At 44.1% G+C, this 18,748-nt stretch overlaps 2 protein-coding genes across 2 annotated transcripts in view; one reads left to right on the top strand and one right to left on the bottom strand.

Moving 5' to 3' along the window:
* Positions 1-18,748, top strand: part of LOC144505328 (cystatin-B-like) — a 339,685-nt gene that overhangs the window by 5,863 nt on the left and 315,074 nt on the right. The gene's annotated exons all lie outside the window — the stretch shown is intronic.
* On the bottom strand, positions 14,035-17,666 carry LOC144505426 (putative G-protein coupled receptor 139). Its single transcript, XM_078231536.1, has 2 exons — positions 17,600-17,666; positions 14,035-14,945 (listed from the first exon to the last, which is right to left on the bottom strand). The coding sequence occupies exons 1-2, from the start codon at positions 17,664-17,666 to the stop codon at positions 14,035-14,037; spliced, it is 978 nt and encodes a 325-aa protein (XP_078087662.1).

The following is an 18,748-nucleotide window of genomic DNA, read 5'->3' as shown; positions in this document are numbered from 1 at the left end:
ACACAAGTTCGATCTGCACCAGCACTTCATTTATCATTGTACCCTTTATTTTGTATTCGCTCTACACATCCTTGATACTATAATGGCACAGTGGTTAGCACTGGTGCCTCACAGTACTGGGAACGCGGGTTTGATTCCAGACTTGGGTCCCTGTCTGTGCAGAGTTTGCACACTTCCCCATGTCTGTGTGAGATTCCTCCGGGTGATCTGTTTTCCTCCCACAGTCTGAGCGGTGGATAGTTCGGTGCATTGGCCGTGCTAAATCCTCCCTCAGTTTACACAATCAGGCGCGGGAGTGTGGCGCATTGGCGATTTTCACAGTAACTTCAGTGTTAATGTAAGCCTACTTATGACAGAAATAAATAAATTCTGAACTTCACATTTCTCTGTATTGAACTGCAGGTGCCACCTTTCAACCAATTGGATTATTTCTTTGTGAAGATCTAGCCTCTCCCCGTCACATTTTGGGATGCTGGCAAGGTTCTTTTCATCCGCATATTTTGTTAATGTGCCTTGTATAGAAAAGCAGAGGTTTTTACAGCATTTCAGGAAAAGCTATAGTACCAACACTGGCCCCTGGAGAACTGCACTCTGAAACAGAAAGAACATGAACATGAACACAAAACTGAAAAGTTCATATGTTCGTAAGATATCGGAGCAGAATTGGGCCACTTGGCCATCAAGTCCGATCTGCCATTCGATCATGGCTGACATGCTCCTTATCTTTATTTTCCTGCCTTCCTCCCATAACCCTTCAACCCATTACCAATTAAAAGTCTATCTAGCTCCTCCTTAAATTTGCTCACTGTCCCAACAGCCACCGCACTTTGGGGTAGCGAATTCCACAGATTCACAATCGTTTGGGAGTAGTATCTCCTCAATTATTTTTTAAATTTGTTACCCCTTATCCTACGACTATGACATCCGAAAATGCTCCACAAGAGGAAGCAAATGCTCCACGTCTACCTTATCCATACCTTTTATCATCTCGTATACCTCAACTTGATTTCCACTCATTCTTTTAAATTCCAGAGAGTATAGGCCTGAACTGTTCAATCTCTCTTCATACGACAAACCCCTCATCTCTGAAATCAAGAGAGCCTCCACTGAACTGCCTCCAATGCCACTGCATCTTTCCTCAAATAAGGAGACCAAAACTATGCAGAATACTGCAGGTGCGGCCTTACCAATGCCTTGTATAGTTGCAACAATACTTCCTTATCTTTATATTGTATTCCTTTCGCTATAAATCCCAAAATTCCATTCACGTTCTTTATTTGCTTTGTGCCTGCATACTAGTTTTCTGTGACTCATGAAAGAGGGCACCCAGATCCTTCTGCACCGGAACACCCCGAAGTCTCTCCCTATTCAGACAATAAGTTGTCTTTCCATGTTTGCGAATAAAATGCATGACCTCACACTTATCCACGTTAAACTCCATCTGCCACAGAAGCATGAATGGACCACCAGGCCCTTGAAACCTTTCCCACTATTTAGTGCGATCATGGCTGATCTATGCCAACATCAGCTCCTTTTCTGTGCCATTTCCCCATAGCCCTCAAGTGCTATCAAATATTTATCCAGCTCCACTTTAAAAAACTTCAACCGATACAACTTGCACGACCCTTTCGGATAGAGAATTCCTGAGACTCCTCACACTGATTCTGCGAGAAGAAATGTATCTGCACCCAAGTTTTAAATGACTGGCTCTTTATCTTATAGCTGTGCCCCCTTATTCGACACCATGCCACGAGTGAAAATTCCCTGTCATCCCTCACTCTTCGAAAACCAAGGAATACAGGCCCAGAAAAATGCACAGATGGTGAAGGATACTTCAATTATTTCTGGAACTGTTAACATATAGAATGCACAGGTCAGTTAAGTGATTCTCTTCCAAAAATGACACGTTTCTTTCTGCTTTATCATCTCAACGTTACACAACCACTGACGCAAAAGATACAGCGAAAAACATATAATTATACAAACACACATATATACATGTGATCATACACACAGACACACAAAATCACATAGAACATAGAACATTACAGCGCAGTACAGGCCCTTCGGCCCTCAATGTTGCGCCAACCTGTGAAACCAATCTAAAGCCCATCTAACCTACACTATTCCAATATCATCCATATGTTTATCCAATGACCCTTTAAATGCCCTTAATGTTGACGAGTCCACGACTGTTGGAGGCAGGGCATCCCACGCCCGTACTACTCTCTGAGTAAAGAGCCTACCTCTGACAACTGTCCTATATCTATCTCCCCTCAATTTAAAGCTATGTCCCCTCGTGCTAGCCATCACCATCCAAGGAAAAAGGCTCTCACTGTCCACCCTATCTAATCCTTTGATCATCGTGTATGCCTCTATTAAGTCACCTCTTAACCTTCTTCTCTTTCACAAAAACAGCCTCAAGTCACTCAGCCTTTCCTCATAAGACCTCCTCTGCACCCTTTCCAATGCTTCCACATTCTTCCTATAGTGCGGTGACCAGAACTGTACGCAATACTCCAAGTGCGGCCACACCAGAGTTTTGTACAGCTGAACATGACATCCTGGCTCCGAAACTCAATTCCTCGACCAATAAAAGCCAACACACAGTACGCCTTCTTAACAGCCCTATCAACTTTCAGGGATCTATGCACATGGACACCGAGACCTCTCTGCTCATCCACACTACCAAGTATCTTACCATTAGCCCAGTACTCTGTATTCTTGTAACTCCTTCCAAAGTGAATCACCTCACACTTTTTTGCATTAAACTCCATTTGCCACCTCTCAGCCCAGCTCTGCAGCTTATCTATGTCCCTCTGTAACCTGCAACATCCTTCCGCACTGTCCATAACTCCACCGACTTTAGTGTCATCCGCAAATTTACTAACCCATCCTTCTACGCCCTCATCCAGGTTATTTATAAAAGTGACAAACAGCAGTGGCCCCAAAACAGATCCTTGTGGTACACCACGAGTAACTGAACTCCAGGATGAACATTTCCCATCAACCACCACCCTCTGTCTTCTTACAGCTAGCCAATTTCTGATCTAAACCGTAAAATCACCCTCAATCCCATGCCTCTGTATTTCCTGCAATAGCATACCATGGGGAACCTTATCAAACGCTTTACTGAAATCCATATACACCACATCAACTGCTTTACCTTCATCCACCTCTTTGGTCACCTTCTCAAACAACTCAAAAAGGTTTGTGAGGCACCTTTCACAAAACCGTATTGACTATCCCAAATCAAATTGTTCCTTTCTAGATGATTATAAATCCTATCTCTTATAATCCTTTCCAGAACTTTGCCCACAACAGAAATAAGGCTCACTGGTCTATAATTACCAGGGTTGTCTCTACTCCCCTTCTTGATCAAGGGGACAACATTTGCTATCCTCCAGTCTTCTGGCACTATTCCTGTAGATGACATAAAGATCAAAGCCAAAGGCTCTGCAATCTCCTCCCTAGCTTCCCAGAGAATCCTCGGATAAATCTCATCCGGCCCAGGGGACTTATCTATTTTCACACTTTCCAGAATTGCTAACACCTCCTCCTTATTAACCTCAAACCCATCTAGTCCAATAGCCTGTATCTCAGTATTCTCCTCGACAACATTGTCTTTTTCCTGCGGGAATACTGATGAAAAATATTCATTTAGTGCCTCTCCTATCTCTTCGGACTCCACGCACAACTTCCCACTACTGTCCTTGTCTGGCCCTAGTCTTACCCTAGTCATTCTTTTATTCCTGACATACCTATAGAAAGCTTCAGGTTTTTCCTTGATCCTACCTGCCAAAGACTTCTCATGTCCCCTCCTGGCTCTTCTTAGCTCTCTCTTCAGGTCCTTCCTGGCTAACGTGTAACTCTCAAGCGCCCTAAATGAGCCTTCATATCTCATCTTTACATAAGTCTCCTTCTTCCTCTTCACAAGAGATTCAACTTCTTTAGTGAACCACGGTTCCCTCGCTCGACGACTTCCTCCCTGCCTGACAGGTACATACTTATCAAGGACACGCAGTAGCTGTTCCTTGAACAAGCGCCACATTTCAATTGTGCCCATCCCCTGCAGATTTCTTCCCCATCCTATGCATCCTAAATCGCATCATAATGTCCTTTCCCCCAGCTATAACACTTGCCCTGCGGTATATACCTATCCCTTTCCATCGCCAAAGTAACCGTAACTGAATTGTGGTCAGTATCACCAAAGTGCTCACCTCCCTCCAAATTTAACACCTGGCCTGGTTCATTACCCAGTACCAAATCCAATGTGGCCTCGCCTCTTGTTGGCCTATCTACATACTGTGTCAGGAAACCCTCCTGCACACATCGGACAAAAACTGACCCATCTATAGTACTTGAACTATAGCGTTTCCAGTCAATATTTGTAAAGTTAAAGTCCCCCATAACAACTACCCTGTTACTTTCACTCCTATCCAGAATCATCTTTGCAATCCTTTCCTCTACATCTCTGGAACTTTTCGGAGACCTATAGAAAACTCCCAACCTCTCCTTTCCTGTTTCTAACCTCAGCCCATACTACCTCAGTAGACGAGTCCTCATCAAACGTCCTTTCTGCCACCGTAATACTGTCCGTGAGTAAAAATGCCACATCTCCCTCTCTTTTACCACCTTCCCTGATCTTACTGAAACATCTAAACCCCGGAACCTGCAACAAGCATTCCTGTCCCTGCTCTATCCATGTCTCCGAAATGGCCACAACATCGAAGTCCCAGGTACCAACCCATGCTGCAAGTTCACCCACCTTATTCCGGATGTTCCTGGCGTTGAAGTAGACACACTTCAAACCACCTTCCTGCCTGCCGGTACACTCCTGCGACCTTGAAGCCTTATTCATGACCTCACCACTCACATCCTCCTGTACATTGGAGCAACAATTCAGGTTCCCATTCCGCTGCCAAATTAGTTTAAACCCTCCCGAAGAGCATTCGCAAATCCCCCCCCCACCCACCCCACCCCCCCCCCCCCCACACCCCCCCATGGACTCTGGCACCTGGGAGGCAACACACCAACCGCGAGTCTCTCTCGCTCCCACAGAATCTCCTATCTGTCCCCACAACTATGGAGTCCCCAATGACTAATTCTCTACTCCTCCCCCCCTTTCCCTTCTGAGCAACAGGGACAGACTCTGTGCCAGAGACCTGTACCCGATGGCTTACCCCTGGTAAGTCGTCCTGCCCAACAGTATCCAAAACGGTATACTTGTTATACAGAAGAACGGCCACAGGGGATCGCTGCACTGACTGCTTCTTATCCCTTCTAACAGTCACCCAAGTATCTTCATTCCTAGGAGTATGAACCTCCCTGTAGCTTTTATCTATAACTGTCTCTGCCTCCTGAATGATCCTGAGTTCATCCAGTTCCAGCTCAGATCCCTAACACTGGCTTCAAGGAGCTGGAATTGGGTGCAGTTCCTACAGGTGTACTCAGCTGGGACACTAATGGTGTCCCTCACCTCAAACATCCCACAGGAGGAACATTGCACTGCCTGCACTGACATCCTTGCTAACTTCCCTTACTAAGAAACGAAAGAGAAAAGAAAAAGAAAAAAAATCTCACCTGCTCTCACACCGAGTTTTTTTTTTAGGTTAGAGGAGGGGGAAGGGTGGGAGCATCTACATGTGTAGAGTCTCGGGTTACCTCCCCGTTCAAATTTATTGGGCAAAAGACCGTCCCAGGTCTCCCTGCGACCTATTCCCGGTTTCACATTTCCTGTTGCTCAGGAAAAAAAAACAAAAAAAAAGTCACATCCACATCACACAGTCACATCCCATACCCATCGCACGCCTACACACATCCACCCAAAGACGTACCCACACATCCCACACCCATATCCCCATACACACAAACTGACACACACACACAAACACACACCGACACACTCAGGGAGGCGATGGCCTAGTGGTATCGTCGCTAGACTATTAATCCAGTAATTCAGCTAACGTTCTGGGAACCCAGGTTAGAATCCCGCCACGGCAGATGGTGGAGTTTAAAATCAATAAACAATATCTGGAAATAAGAATCTGCTGATGACATGGAATCATTGTGATTGTTGAAAAAAAAAACGATCTGGCTCACCCATGCCCTTTTGGGAAGGAAATCTGTTGTCCTTACCTGGCCTGACCTACATGTGACTCCAGAGGCAGAGCAATGTCGTTTGCTCTAAACTGCCCTCTGAAACGAACCAGCAAGACAATCAGTTCAAGGGCAATTAGGGAAGGGCAAAAAATGGAGGGATACAAACGATTGGTCTAGTTGGACCAAGGAGCGGCACAGGCTTGGAAGGCCGAAGGGCCTGTTTCCTGTGCTGTACTGTTCTTTGTTCTTTGCAATAAGTTCTCGCCAGCCAGTTTCATGTCATTTTTGCATTAAAAAAAAACATGCTCACAGGCAGACACAAATGAACACAGACTTTCTCACAGACAGAAACCCAGACACATCCACACTCTCACCATTTACTGACACGCAGAGACGTGCAGACAGAAAAACACAGAATTACTCACAAACACATGCAAACTCGGAGACATACACACAGACACTCCAATGGCAAGTACACCCAGACCGAAACAAAGAAACACAGACTTTCTTACACGCACACTCACACTCAGAGACCAAAGAGGATTCATGTCAATCTAACTCTAATCATTCTGAGGGACACTGGACGAATAACACAAGCAAATTTAAAATTGTGTGAGCATTATTGTGAAATTAGTTAATGTAAATATACCACCCTAGCCCAGGTGGAAATGTAATTGATGTTTACGATGCAGACTGTTTGCCCCTTGAAGAAGTATTAACTGGCAAATGTTATAAAGTTTGAATTGTAATATACAACGGTGTAAAGTATCTGGGAGCAGAGTTGATGCGAAAAAGGGTAGACACAGAGTGAGAGTGAAGCTGCTGCTGAGAGAATGGTTCTTGTTGTGTGGGTGTATGGATGGGGAGGAACTTGAAAATCTGAAGTTTAGAATTTGTTGAGGTTCCCAGTCTCTCTCAGCAAATTGAACTGAGGAAGACTTTGGGGAAAATTGACTAATTCCGCTGTTGTTTCCCCTCCCGGCCCCTGCTGCTGCAGCTCCTCCCAGTGTCACCTCTTGTGCACAACCCGGAGTCCTCCGCTGCTCGTTGGTGGGATTCTGGGGCCCAGGGGGGTGACGACAGCGTAACCACCATATTGGACTGACGTCATAACAGCAGCCATCTTGGAGTAACGACAAAACTACCGCCACCTCGCCCAACCATTTATTTTAAAAAAAATTCTGATCCTGGAAAATAATGTAGAAAGGAGATGGAATTCTCAGCCGGACATCTCTTCCACCGGGTTGCGAATTAAAATACGACAAAGAAAGAATAATTATCTATTTGAATAAGAAGACGAAGGCGCGGAACTCTGCTTGTGCACAGTGGGTTCTCCAAGAGTGCGCAGTGTGGACCAAACGCCAATTGAAAAAAAATAGCAGACACCAAAGAAGAAACCAAGAGACGACGGCTCAGAAAGGGGAGCGAAGTGAAAGTATGACGGGCAAGCTTGTGAGTAACAAAAAATCATCCTTTAAATCAAGAGTTTCAAAAAAGCTGTCCTTGCGCAGGCGCCTTTTTCCCCTATTTTTTCCTGGCAACCCACTATCTCCCCTGGCAACCCAAGATGGACGCCACCGTCACAACATGGCTACCGAGCGATCCGACTGGCAAATGAGCTTGAAGAGTGCTTCTCGAAAGTCTCAAGGAATCAACAATCAGCATCAAAATCCTGGAGTAACCATTGATCAGGCCCTGAATGGGACTCGCCATCTAAGTCCTATGGCCACAAGAGCAGGTCTGAGGATAGGAATCCTGGGGCGAGGAACTCACCTCCTGACTCCCCAAAGCCTGTCCACAATCTACAAGGCAGAAGTCAGGAGTATGATGGGTTACTCCGCACTTGCCGAGATGAGTGCAGCACCAACTGCACTTAAGAAATTTGAAACCCTGCAGTACAAATCAGTTAGCCTTATTCCACAAACCCCTTCCACAATCACTCACGCTCTCCACCACCATTCAATAATTTCTGCTGCCCTCGACAACATGCACTGCAAGGAAACACCAAGGCTCCCCAGAGAGCCCCGTCCAAACACAGGACGGCTAACATGTAGGAAAACAAGGGCAAGAGACGCAATGGGAACGCCAGCATCAACAGCAAGTTCCCCTCCAATCCACTTATCATCCGTTCCTTCACTGACCTGGATGAAAAACCTGGAACATCCTCCCCAAAAACTCTGTGAGTGTACATAGAACACCTGAACTCCAGCCGATTATGAAGACAGCTCAGCGTCATCTTTTGAAAAACAAGTTGATCGGGCAATGAATCCTGGCCTAGGAAGCGACACTGACTTCCCTTGAATGAATAAAGCATGCGCACACCCAAAGGGATATATATATATATACACACGCACGCACACACACACACAGTCACATACACACACCCAAAGACACATACACACACCCAACGAGACACACATACACCAAGAAACATATAGAAAAAAATAAGGGACACATAGAGAAACACACACACACAAATGCACTCTGATACCTACCCACGCGCACATAAACACACACACACACCACACACATACACAAATACAAAGGGAAATAATATAAATGTCAGGAAGTGATCCTGAATCTTTATTGTGTATTGTGTCCATTTCTGAGCTCCACCCTTTGGGAAAGAGGTGCCCTTGGGAAAGAGATTTACTGGATTTACTGGAATATTTACTGGGTTAGAATTCTGGCCGTCTCTTGGAGGGGCTGTTGATAATGAGGATCAACAGAAGCAAACTCTGGGCATGGCTGAAGAAAATCACTCTTCAAAACTCCAAGTAAAAGCACTGGGATCTGAACTTGAAATGCTGTGACAGATAATGGAGAACAGAGTAGAAACTAATCGAGTCTGGGAAGATAAAATGTTTCTGAATCAGAGAATGGTTACAGCACAGGAGGCCATTCAGCCCATTCAGCCCATTCAGCCAGTGTCGACACTCTGCAAGACCAATTTCACTATTCCCTCTCCTTCACTCTTTCCCTGTAACCCTGCAAATATTTTCTCTTTGTCTTTCCATATGTAGAAGCATAGAAACTGGAAGCAGGAGTAGGCCATTCGGCACTTCGAGCTTACTCCGCCATTCATTTTGATCATGGCTGATTACCAAAATCAATATCCAGATCTTGCCTTCACCCCATTCAATTTCCTCTTGAGGAATTAGCGGTGGCACAGTGGTTACTGCTGCCTCACATTTCCAAGGTTCAGTTCCGGCCTCGGGTCACTGTCTGTGTGGAGTTTGCACATTCTCCCTGTGTCTGCGAAGGTTTCGGTTGGGTGCTTTGGTTTCCATCCACATCCAAAGATGTGCGGGCTATGTCGATTGGCCATGATAAATTGCCTCTTAGTGTCCCAGGATGCGTAGGTTAGAGGGATTAGCGGGGTAATTATGTGGGGTTACAGGGATAGACCCTGGGATTGTTACCGGTGCAGACTCGATGGGCCAAATGGCCTGCTTCTGACTCTGGGGATTCTAGGATTTTCGACTTGGATTCTACCTCACGTCCAGGCAGTACATTCCAGGTTCTACTCTCTCTGTTAAATAATTTTCCCTCGTGGTCCTTTATGCTTCTTTTGCCAATCACCTTAAAGTGGCGTTTACCACAGGCACAAGGTCGTTCTCACCCAAAGAGGGACACAAGTACTTTTTCACACATGTACAGAGACATAGAATGGATACAAATGCAGAGACACACAAATGGATGAACACACATGCACACACAGGAACAAATTCATAAAAACACGCACAAAACACATGCACAGAGTGACACACTCAGAAAAACATACACAGACGAATAAATATGCAGGGACACACTCATACAAACAGTGACACATACGCACACGGTCACACTCATACAAATACCGCAGGCACATATACATACTGGGGCACATTCATACAAACAGCCACACACACACAGGGACAAACTCATACAAACAAAACACGCACAGGGACACACTAATACTAACACACACACACACACACATATATACACACACACGCGTGCACACACACAAACAGGGACACACTCACATAAACATACACAGACACACATGCACAGGGACACGCTTATGCTTAAAGGGACACACACACACATACCGGGGTCGCACTCATACAAACACAGAAACACACACATACACATGCATAGGGACACACTCATAAACACACACAGACATAGCTTGCTCGGGACACACTCATACAAACACACACGCACACACAAAGGAAAAAGATAGCTCGTTAATGGTAGAGTGGATAGGATATATATGTCTTTGAAAAAGGGATAGATTGGGGACAGTCAAAGGAGGGGGAGGGCAATACATGCAGATCTCTTTGGATAACAAAGAAAATATAAGTTTTCTCATGGAAGAAACGAATATTTTTATCAATGCTACCAGGTAGAAAATGCAATTGGGAAACAGATAAAAGCTCAAAGGCTCAGAGGAGCGGTGAATCAGTGAATAAGAGAAGCAAAGCTGGATTCTGAGAACAAACTCACAGACAACACAGAGCAAAAATCCCAAAGTCTTTATAGGCTGATAAATAGATTGGATAGAGCACAAAGACACGCAGGAATAGGGCATAACAGGGACTAAGAAGGAGAATTGTCGCATTGAAAACGAGAGCATCGTTGAATAATAAAATTAATATTTTGAACGTGTATTTTCCACGCAGCAACACGCTACTAACAAAGTGGTAAAGGATGACGTATTTAGGACAACAGAATGGTTCCAATTGATAAGGAAGATTGGTTCAGATACCTGCACTTAAAGTTGATAAAACACCAGTTCCTGGTTCAAAACATCCAATAACCCGGTGGAAAGTGAGAGTAGAAAATACACAAATAACCATGACATTTAGTCCTTCTGAGATTCAGATGTGACACAAGAGGGGTGTAGCATTTCAAATGTCACAGCCTTGTTCACGGAACAGTTAAATAAAATTTCAGCAACTGCACACCGACCAATTGAGCTTTGTCCGTGGTGAAAAGTCTAGTCAACCAGGTTGAGGAGAAAATTAATAGCCACGTGGACAAATGCTGCTTTTCATTTGGGAATATCGTGTGGACAAACTTACTGGGGACGCCTTTTGCAGAGAATAGTGAAGAGGATATTTTGTTGGTGTGGTGGTCTGCAAGGTCTTGTAATATAGAATAATACAGCACAGGAATAAGCCCTTAGGCCCAGCAAGGTTGCGCTGATATGACAGACCAAGTTCACCCACCATGGACAGTAAGAACACGGTGTAAGGGGAAAATGTAAGAAAAGCACACTTTAAAATGGCTGCCTGGCACATAAAGAGTTAACTGGGAAAGGAGCCATAAAGCAGACACCGGCTTCCACTGACACAGAAATCACTTTAAATCAAACCTAACAGACAAGCCATTTCTGAATCACAGACAGTGACTTAAAGTAAACAAACACCTCAGGAAGCCAAGCCAACGGTCGAGACATCTTTGAGATGAGGAAAAGGGAATAGATTAGCCACAGGAAGAGTGGGAAAATATGAATGCGGGGAAACCAATTAACACCTGAATGAGCCGAAACCAACCATTGATAGATACAGACATAGGAAATGTACCCATTCATAAGAACAATACTATGTTAAATGTCTGTATCTGTTTGTATCTGCCTAAAACGATGTGATAATGTCCAAATCACCGGTCCATCTATTGTGTAAAGAGTATAAAGATGGACCGCTCCCGACATTTTACTGAGAGAAGGTTTACTACTGACATGTGCCTTGTCTCCACGGAGCTCCGTTAAATAAATTGTGTTTTCTGAATCTCGAAGTCTGACTCCGAGTGGATTTTTCCCACAACTCACGGGTTTGAAGATGACACACTGAAGGGAAGCAGCGAATTTGGGCTAATGTCTATGTTTCCTGCTGGAAGTGCACTTGCGGTGGAGTTCCCCGGGACCCACTGTTGGGGCCATAGCTTTTCTTGATATGCTGTAATGACCTCACTTTTCGTGTACAAGGCACGTAAATAAAATGGGCAGATGATAGAAACCTTGCTAACATGCTGAAATGTGACGAGAAGAGGCTGTCACTTGAAAAATATATAACTCAATTGGCCAACAGAAGGTACCTGAAGTTCAATGTGAGAGGAATAAGTTTAAAGGTTATTTATTAGTGTCACAAGTAGGCTTACATTAACGCTGCAATAAAGTTACTGTGAAAATCTGGCGCCTATTTGGGTACATTGAGGGAGAATTTAGCATGGCCAATGCACCTACCCAGCATGTCTGTTGGAATGTGGGAGGAAATCAGAGCACCCAGACGAAACCCATGCAGACATAGGGTGGGGCGGGGGGGGGGGGAGGTGGTGGGGAGGTACGGTGGCACAGTGGTTAACACTGCTGCCTCACAATGTCATGGACCGGGTATGGTTACTGGCTCGGGTCACTGTCTGTGTGGAGTCTGCACATCCTCCCTGCATCTGCGTGGGTTTTCTCCAGGTGCTCCGGTTTCCTCCCACAGTCAAAAAGACGTGCTGGTTCGGTGCATTGGCCATGCTAACGTTTCCCAATATGCACAAAATGGAGCCAGAGCGTGACAACCAGGGAATTTCTGCAATAACTTAATTGTAACATTAATCTAAGCCTCCTTGTGATCAACTAATCCACTTTAACTTTAATGTGAGATTCCGCACAGGCAGTGACCAAGTTGGGATTTGAACCTGGGCCTCGAGTGCTAAAAGGCAGAAGTGCTCATCACTGGGCAACCATAGCATGGAGAGTCTGCAGAGAGAATACAATATAAAGGGAACAATGCAAAATGGGGCGCTGGCCCAGACAAACCTTTTGTTTACATTTGCATCAGTCAATAAACATGGCAGGGCAAGTCGTGGAAGTGATAAATAAAGCCTACAGTATTGCAGCCAGAATAATAGAGACACAAAGAGCATGGTCAATGAGTTAATGTGCAACAGGCACTAGTTTGCAGGCTATGACATAGGCCGACATCAGGTATGAGCGCCACACCATTTAAAGGATGTGTTAACATTTCAGAGAAGTTAGAAAATATTCACGGGAATGGTAACAACGATAATGAACTTGGGTTATGAAGACAGATTAGAGAAAATGCGACAGATTTGCTTCAAGAATGGAGAACAGAGAGAGATTGAACGGAGGTGTTCAATATCATAGTGGTCTCGCCATTGAAGACAGGGCGAACGAGTTTCCAATCAGGACGAATCGAGAACGAAACATCACAGGATCAAAATGAAAGCAAAATACTGCAGATGCTGGAATCTGTAACTGAAACAGAAAATGCTGGAAAATCACAGCAGGTCTGACAACATCCATGGAGAGAGAAGAGGGCCAATGTTTCGAGTCTGGATGACCTTTTATCAGAGCTGAATCAAACTAGTTGGAAAACAAGCAGAAGCGGTAAAAGTATTTCCACACAGCGAGTGATGAGGATCTGTATGCATGGTGCAATTGTCTATTTTAATATTTTGGAGGACATATAGAATGTTAACTGATCAGAAGGAATACTCAGGGACACATTCCGAAGGGTCAATGGTTAAATGGTCTCCACTGATTGGTAATATCAAACTTTGAGTCAGTGAAAACTACCATTAACCTGAGCTCGACTACAGGTTGAAACAAGTCCTTTGTTGATGTTGCAGGACATTCCTGGTTGACTGAGCTTCCTGGTCCAAAGAGGCATGGTGAATGTTGATCAAACATTATGCTTTTTGCTTCTGGTGGATAAACTGATAGTCATAAATTGGAACCTTTAATTGTCAAAGATGCCATGTTCAAGGCAATGATTTGGCCTTGCGTGTCTAACATTCGAGTGCCCAGTCATTATCAAGAGTAACTCCTTCATTGTCTGAGTTTGTCATCAGTCACTATGCTTGCTGTTCCGTTTTGGAGGAAAGTATTACACTCATGCGCAGCAAACACCAGATTCTGCCTCTTGGCTGCTTTCAGTTGTTTTGTTTAGCCACTAATTGAATAATTGACGTGAACGGATATTTGGCAACATTCTTGACCTGCTCTCTGAATTTGGACTGAGTCGCCCCATATATAAATGTGTTTGTGCAGCAACTTAAATTCCGCAGCATCCATCCAACCTGGTCAAATATAAATTCAGAATCGGTATATTCTGTGGGATATGCCCCTGTAATGTTATAACGTAAAAAATCTATAACATGCACCGACCACAGGAGAATGAAGCTGCCGGATATGGTGAAGAGTAAAATCACAGACTTCCTTCTGCTCTCCATTTCTGGGTCGCTGTGATTCTCTCCCTTACTCTGACCCCTTAGTCCCTTACGGACTCGACTGGCCACTAAAATATGTCTGACTGTCAGAGCATTGAGCAGCAGAATTAAAGTGAAAGGGAGCAATGGTGTACAAACCTTATCAAACCAGTCAAATAGCACCCATCCCAATTCAGTGAAATAGCTTGGCTTATCAAAACAGTCCCATGGAATATTGTTGATTATCTTTGCAGGTTCATATGTAAAGTAGAAAGGGATGTTTTTTGAACAGAAGAAAATGCTTGTTGTTGCTAGAACAACAGCTGCCGTTTTCTTGGTGCAATATCGTGTTTTCAGCTGCTGGCAACAAATGGCCACAAATCGATCAAAGGAGAAAGTGACGGTGAACCAGACAGAAATGTCTGTGGCTGCACGAAGCAGGACACCAATAACACTACACACAGGGGTGATGCCCAGGAAAGACATTGGGAAGTAATATGATTTGAGCTGCCACAGTATGACCTCAGTGATAATGACCAGTAGATCCGCCATTGCCATGGCAATCAGGTATCGAGAGGTACAGGTAGAGAGTCCACACTTTCCCCTGGACAGGATCACAATTCCCAGTAAATTAACTGCAAAAGAAGTGAAAAGACGCAATGTTACTTATCATAAATTCCCCCTTCAGAACCAGACAGTTATGACAAGAAGTTTGTGCCAAATAGGTCTGGATTGCGTGTCAGTCAATAGGCTAAATGTTGATCAACAAATCACTAAAAATGTGTAAATTTCAAACATTATCTGGACCTTACGTCAACCATCAAAAATCTGAGGCTCCCAGCGTCAGACCCTCGATGGGATCTGTTATCTCTGATTTCTTACAAGCTAAGGGATTTCGGAAGTAAATGTGAACCAAAGGGTCTATCTGGAAGAAGAGGTCGCAGGTATAGGTTGAGAGGTGGCAGATTTAAAACTGACATGAAGAATTATTTCTCACAGAGGGTGCTGAATTTGTGGAGCTCGCTGCTTCATAGCACAGTGGAGTCTGAATTGTTGAACGCTTTCAAGGAGAGATGGATACATTTCTCATAAAAGAAGGGATAAGGGGATATGGAGAACAGGTGGGTAGGTGGATTTGAGACCATTATCTGATCGAATAGCGGTGCAGGCTCGAAGGGCTGAAAGGCATACTTCTGCTCCTAATTCCTAATTTCCCATGTTCCTAATATCAGGAGGCTCAGAGAAGATCATGACCATTTATTCAAGCATATGCAGGGAGTGCTCATTCAACAAGCTACTGACCCAATCTATGGTGTTAAAAAAAACCCTCTTATCTTGATGCCATGATTAAAATTTGATCTGACATTACATTGGGGTTAATGATTAACTCAGATTGGTGGATTGGTGGGAATTGGTCTTATTCAAGGATCGTCACTGGGGTCAATGTCCTTCAAAATGTTCGTGAAAAATAGGGAATCATGAAGCAGAAATATAATGTCGAAATCTACAGATAGATCCAAACTGAGAAAGTGAATACAGAGGAAGAATTCAACAAATTCCTGAACATAATAATCCGAAATGAAAATTTCCTAATCGCATCATTATAATGGCATGAACATTACAAATTTCAATGTTCGAAATTGCAAACCAATCTACAGGGCACAATTTCTAATAGTAAATTAATATCACTCTGGGTAATTGTCAATTACTGCCTGATGGTTTGGACAGTATGTTTGCTTACACTTAGTGGACAATATGTAACTGGTTGGGTCGCAGGGGGTTCGGGGTGTAGCAGAGCAAACTTTTCAAGAAGCCACAAATAGTAATCCGATGGTAAAAATCCAAACAAAGTATTGGAGTTCATTTCTAGGAGAGTGGGATTGAGAAAGGTAAAGGATGGAAGTACTGTAACTGTTGTCAGCTTGTTTGCATCAGCAACTAGTTGACTTTTGTCTCTTCAAAACAGATCAATAACAACAATATGAAATTTCCAAGCAATTCACAAAATCCATTCAACACCTTCAAGATATGGAGAGCCCAGTCAACAAAACGGCATGATCTCAAAACAGAATCAATTGGTTTAATTCCCTTTTGTGACCCCCAGCCTTTACAAGTTTACATTGACAGATGCTACCAGGAAAGCATGTTAACTGTATAAGCGTTGCCACTCTATTTATGTTGAGTTGATGTGCTAGCGTCATAACTAGGCTTACATTAACACTGCAATGAAGTTACGGTGAAAAACCCTCAATTGCCGGCTCCTGTTCGGGTACAACGAGAATTTAACATTGGCCATGCACCTAACCACACGTTGCTCAGATTGTGGGAGGGAAACGAAATACCCGGAGGACACCCATGCAGACACAGGGAGAATGTGCAGACTCCGTATCGATAGTGGCCCAAGATACAAATTGAATCTACTTCCCTCGTGCTGCGAGGCAGCAGTGCTGATCATTGTGCCACCCCAATTTAGTGATTTGTGTCCAGCACAATTCTGCGCTGACAGAAACTCACGATAACACTTGGTCTCCTTGATCAGGTATTCCGATTTGGTTAGTGAACCGCACTTTGTACAATTCTATGATTATGGATAATCTAAGTAAGACGTGGTCACTGGTTTAGGTAGAGCGCTTGCATTTGCGGCCCACACTCAGTCCGACTTTAGACTGGCAGATACTCCCGATAATACATGGTCACTGGGATTGGGATTTTCACGCCGTTAGTGATCCTACCTCAGCATAGTATGTGGTCACTGGAAGAGGTAAAGTATTCTGTTTCATCAAAAGAGCTAATTGAATTCTACACAAAACCATCTAACCAGTAATATATGATCACTGGGGTCAGCTTATCCACAAATATTAGTGACCAGTGCAAGACTACACTGATCCCAAGAATTCACCATCACTGTTGGTAATCATTGCATTCCTGTGAATGACCCACATTCTGTAAAATTCTTCAATGACTGGAACATTCTATCACATTTTTACTCTTCTTAATGACCAACACACAATCTGTTTTACTCTTACACCCACTAATACCTTCCTTTAGCGAGTTTGAACTCACTGAAGTTTGTTTCAACAATACACAGTAGTCCACTAAATGGAATAAGTTATAGTTCCAAGTGCTGCAAATTATAAACTGAGTTCATTGCAAGTTGAGGAATAAAAGGTATGAAAGGTTGGTGCCTGCAGAACGTTGATTATCAGATCAGCATGAACCTCGGACAAAGTAAAACAAGAGAGCAGCTCACACACTGAATATCCTAGTTTCCAATGCAACAGCCACTTACCAGGAACACCAATTATTGCAAGAATCACATAGAACATTCTATCAATAATTTTAAATGTTTCACGCATTTTCCCTGTGAAATGATTTTTCCCTCTTGCTGCAAACAATGCCACCGTCCTCACTCTGAGCTGATACCTTTGAAAATCACTTCATTTATACACTGTGTGTTGGCCCTCGGGATGTTGGTGTTGCAACGTCGTTTACATGATTTTTATTTTAAGGTTGAAGAAACGGGTTATGACATCGGGTTCAGTTCTTGTGATAAACGTTATTAAAGAGCAACGAAGAACAAAGAACAGTACAGCACAGGAACAGACCCTTCGGCCCTCCAAGCCAGTGCTGTCCATACAAAGAACAAAGAACAATACAGCACAGGAACAGGCCCTTCGGCCCTCCAAGCCCGTGCCGCTCCCTGGTCCAAACTAGACCATTCTTTTGTATCCCTCCATTCCCACTCCGTTCATATGGCTATCTAGATAAGTCTTAAACGTTCCCAGTGTGTCCGCCTCCACCACCTTGTCTGGCAGCGCATTCCAGGCCCCCACGACCCTCTGTGTAAAATATGTCCTTCTGATAGCTGTGTTAAACCTCCCCCCCCCCCCTTCACCTTGAACCTATGACCCCTCGTGAACGTCACCACCGACCTGGGGAAAAGCTTCCCACCGTTCACCCTATCTATGCCTTTCATAATTTTATACACCTCTATTAAGTCTCCCCTGATCCTCCGTCTTTCCAGGGAGAACAACCCCAGTTTACCCAATCTCTCCTCATAACTAAGCCCCTCCATACCAGGCAACATCCTGGTAAACCTACTCTGCACTCACACCAAAGCCTCCACGTCTTTCTAGTAGTGTGGCGACCAGAACTGGGCGCAGTATTCCAAATGCGGCCGAACCAACGTTCTATACATCTGCAACATCAGACCCCAACTTTTATACTCTATGCCCCGTCCTATAAAGGCAAGCATGCCATATGCCTTCTTCACCACCTTCTCCACCTGAGACGTCACCTTCTAGGATCTGTGGACTTGCACACCCAGGTCCCTCTGCGTGTCTACACCCTTTATGGTTCTGCCATTTATCGTATAGCTCCTCCCTACATTATTTCTACCAAAATGCATCACTTCGCATTTATCAGGATTGAACTCCAT

This window comes from Mustelus asterias, chromosome 16 (genome assembly GCF_964213995.1).
Source record: "Mustelus asterias chromosome 16, sMusAst1.hap1.1, whole genome shotgun sequence".
Taxonomy (NCBI): domain Eukaryota; kingdom Metazoa; phylum Chordata; class Chondrichthyes; order Carcharhiniformes; family Triakidae; genus Mustelus; species Mustelus asterias.
Note: the sequence above shows the minus strand (reverse complement) of the source record. Positions and strands in the feature narration are given on the sequence as shown.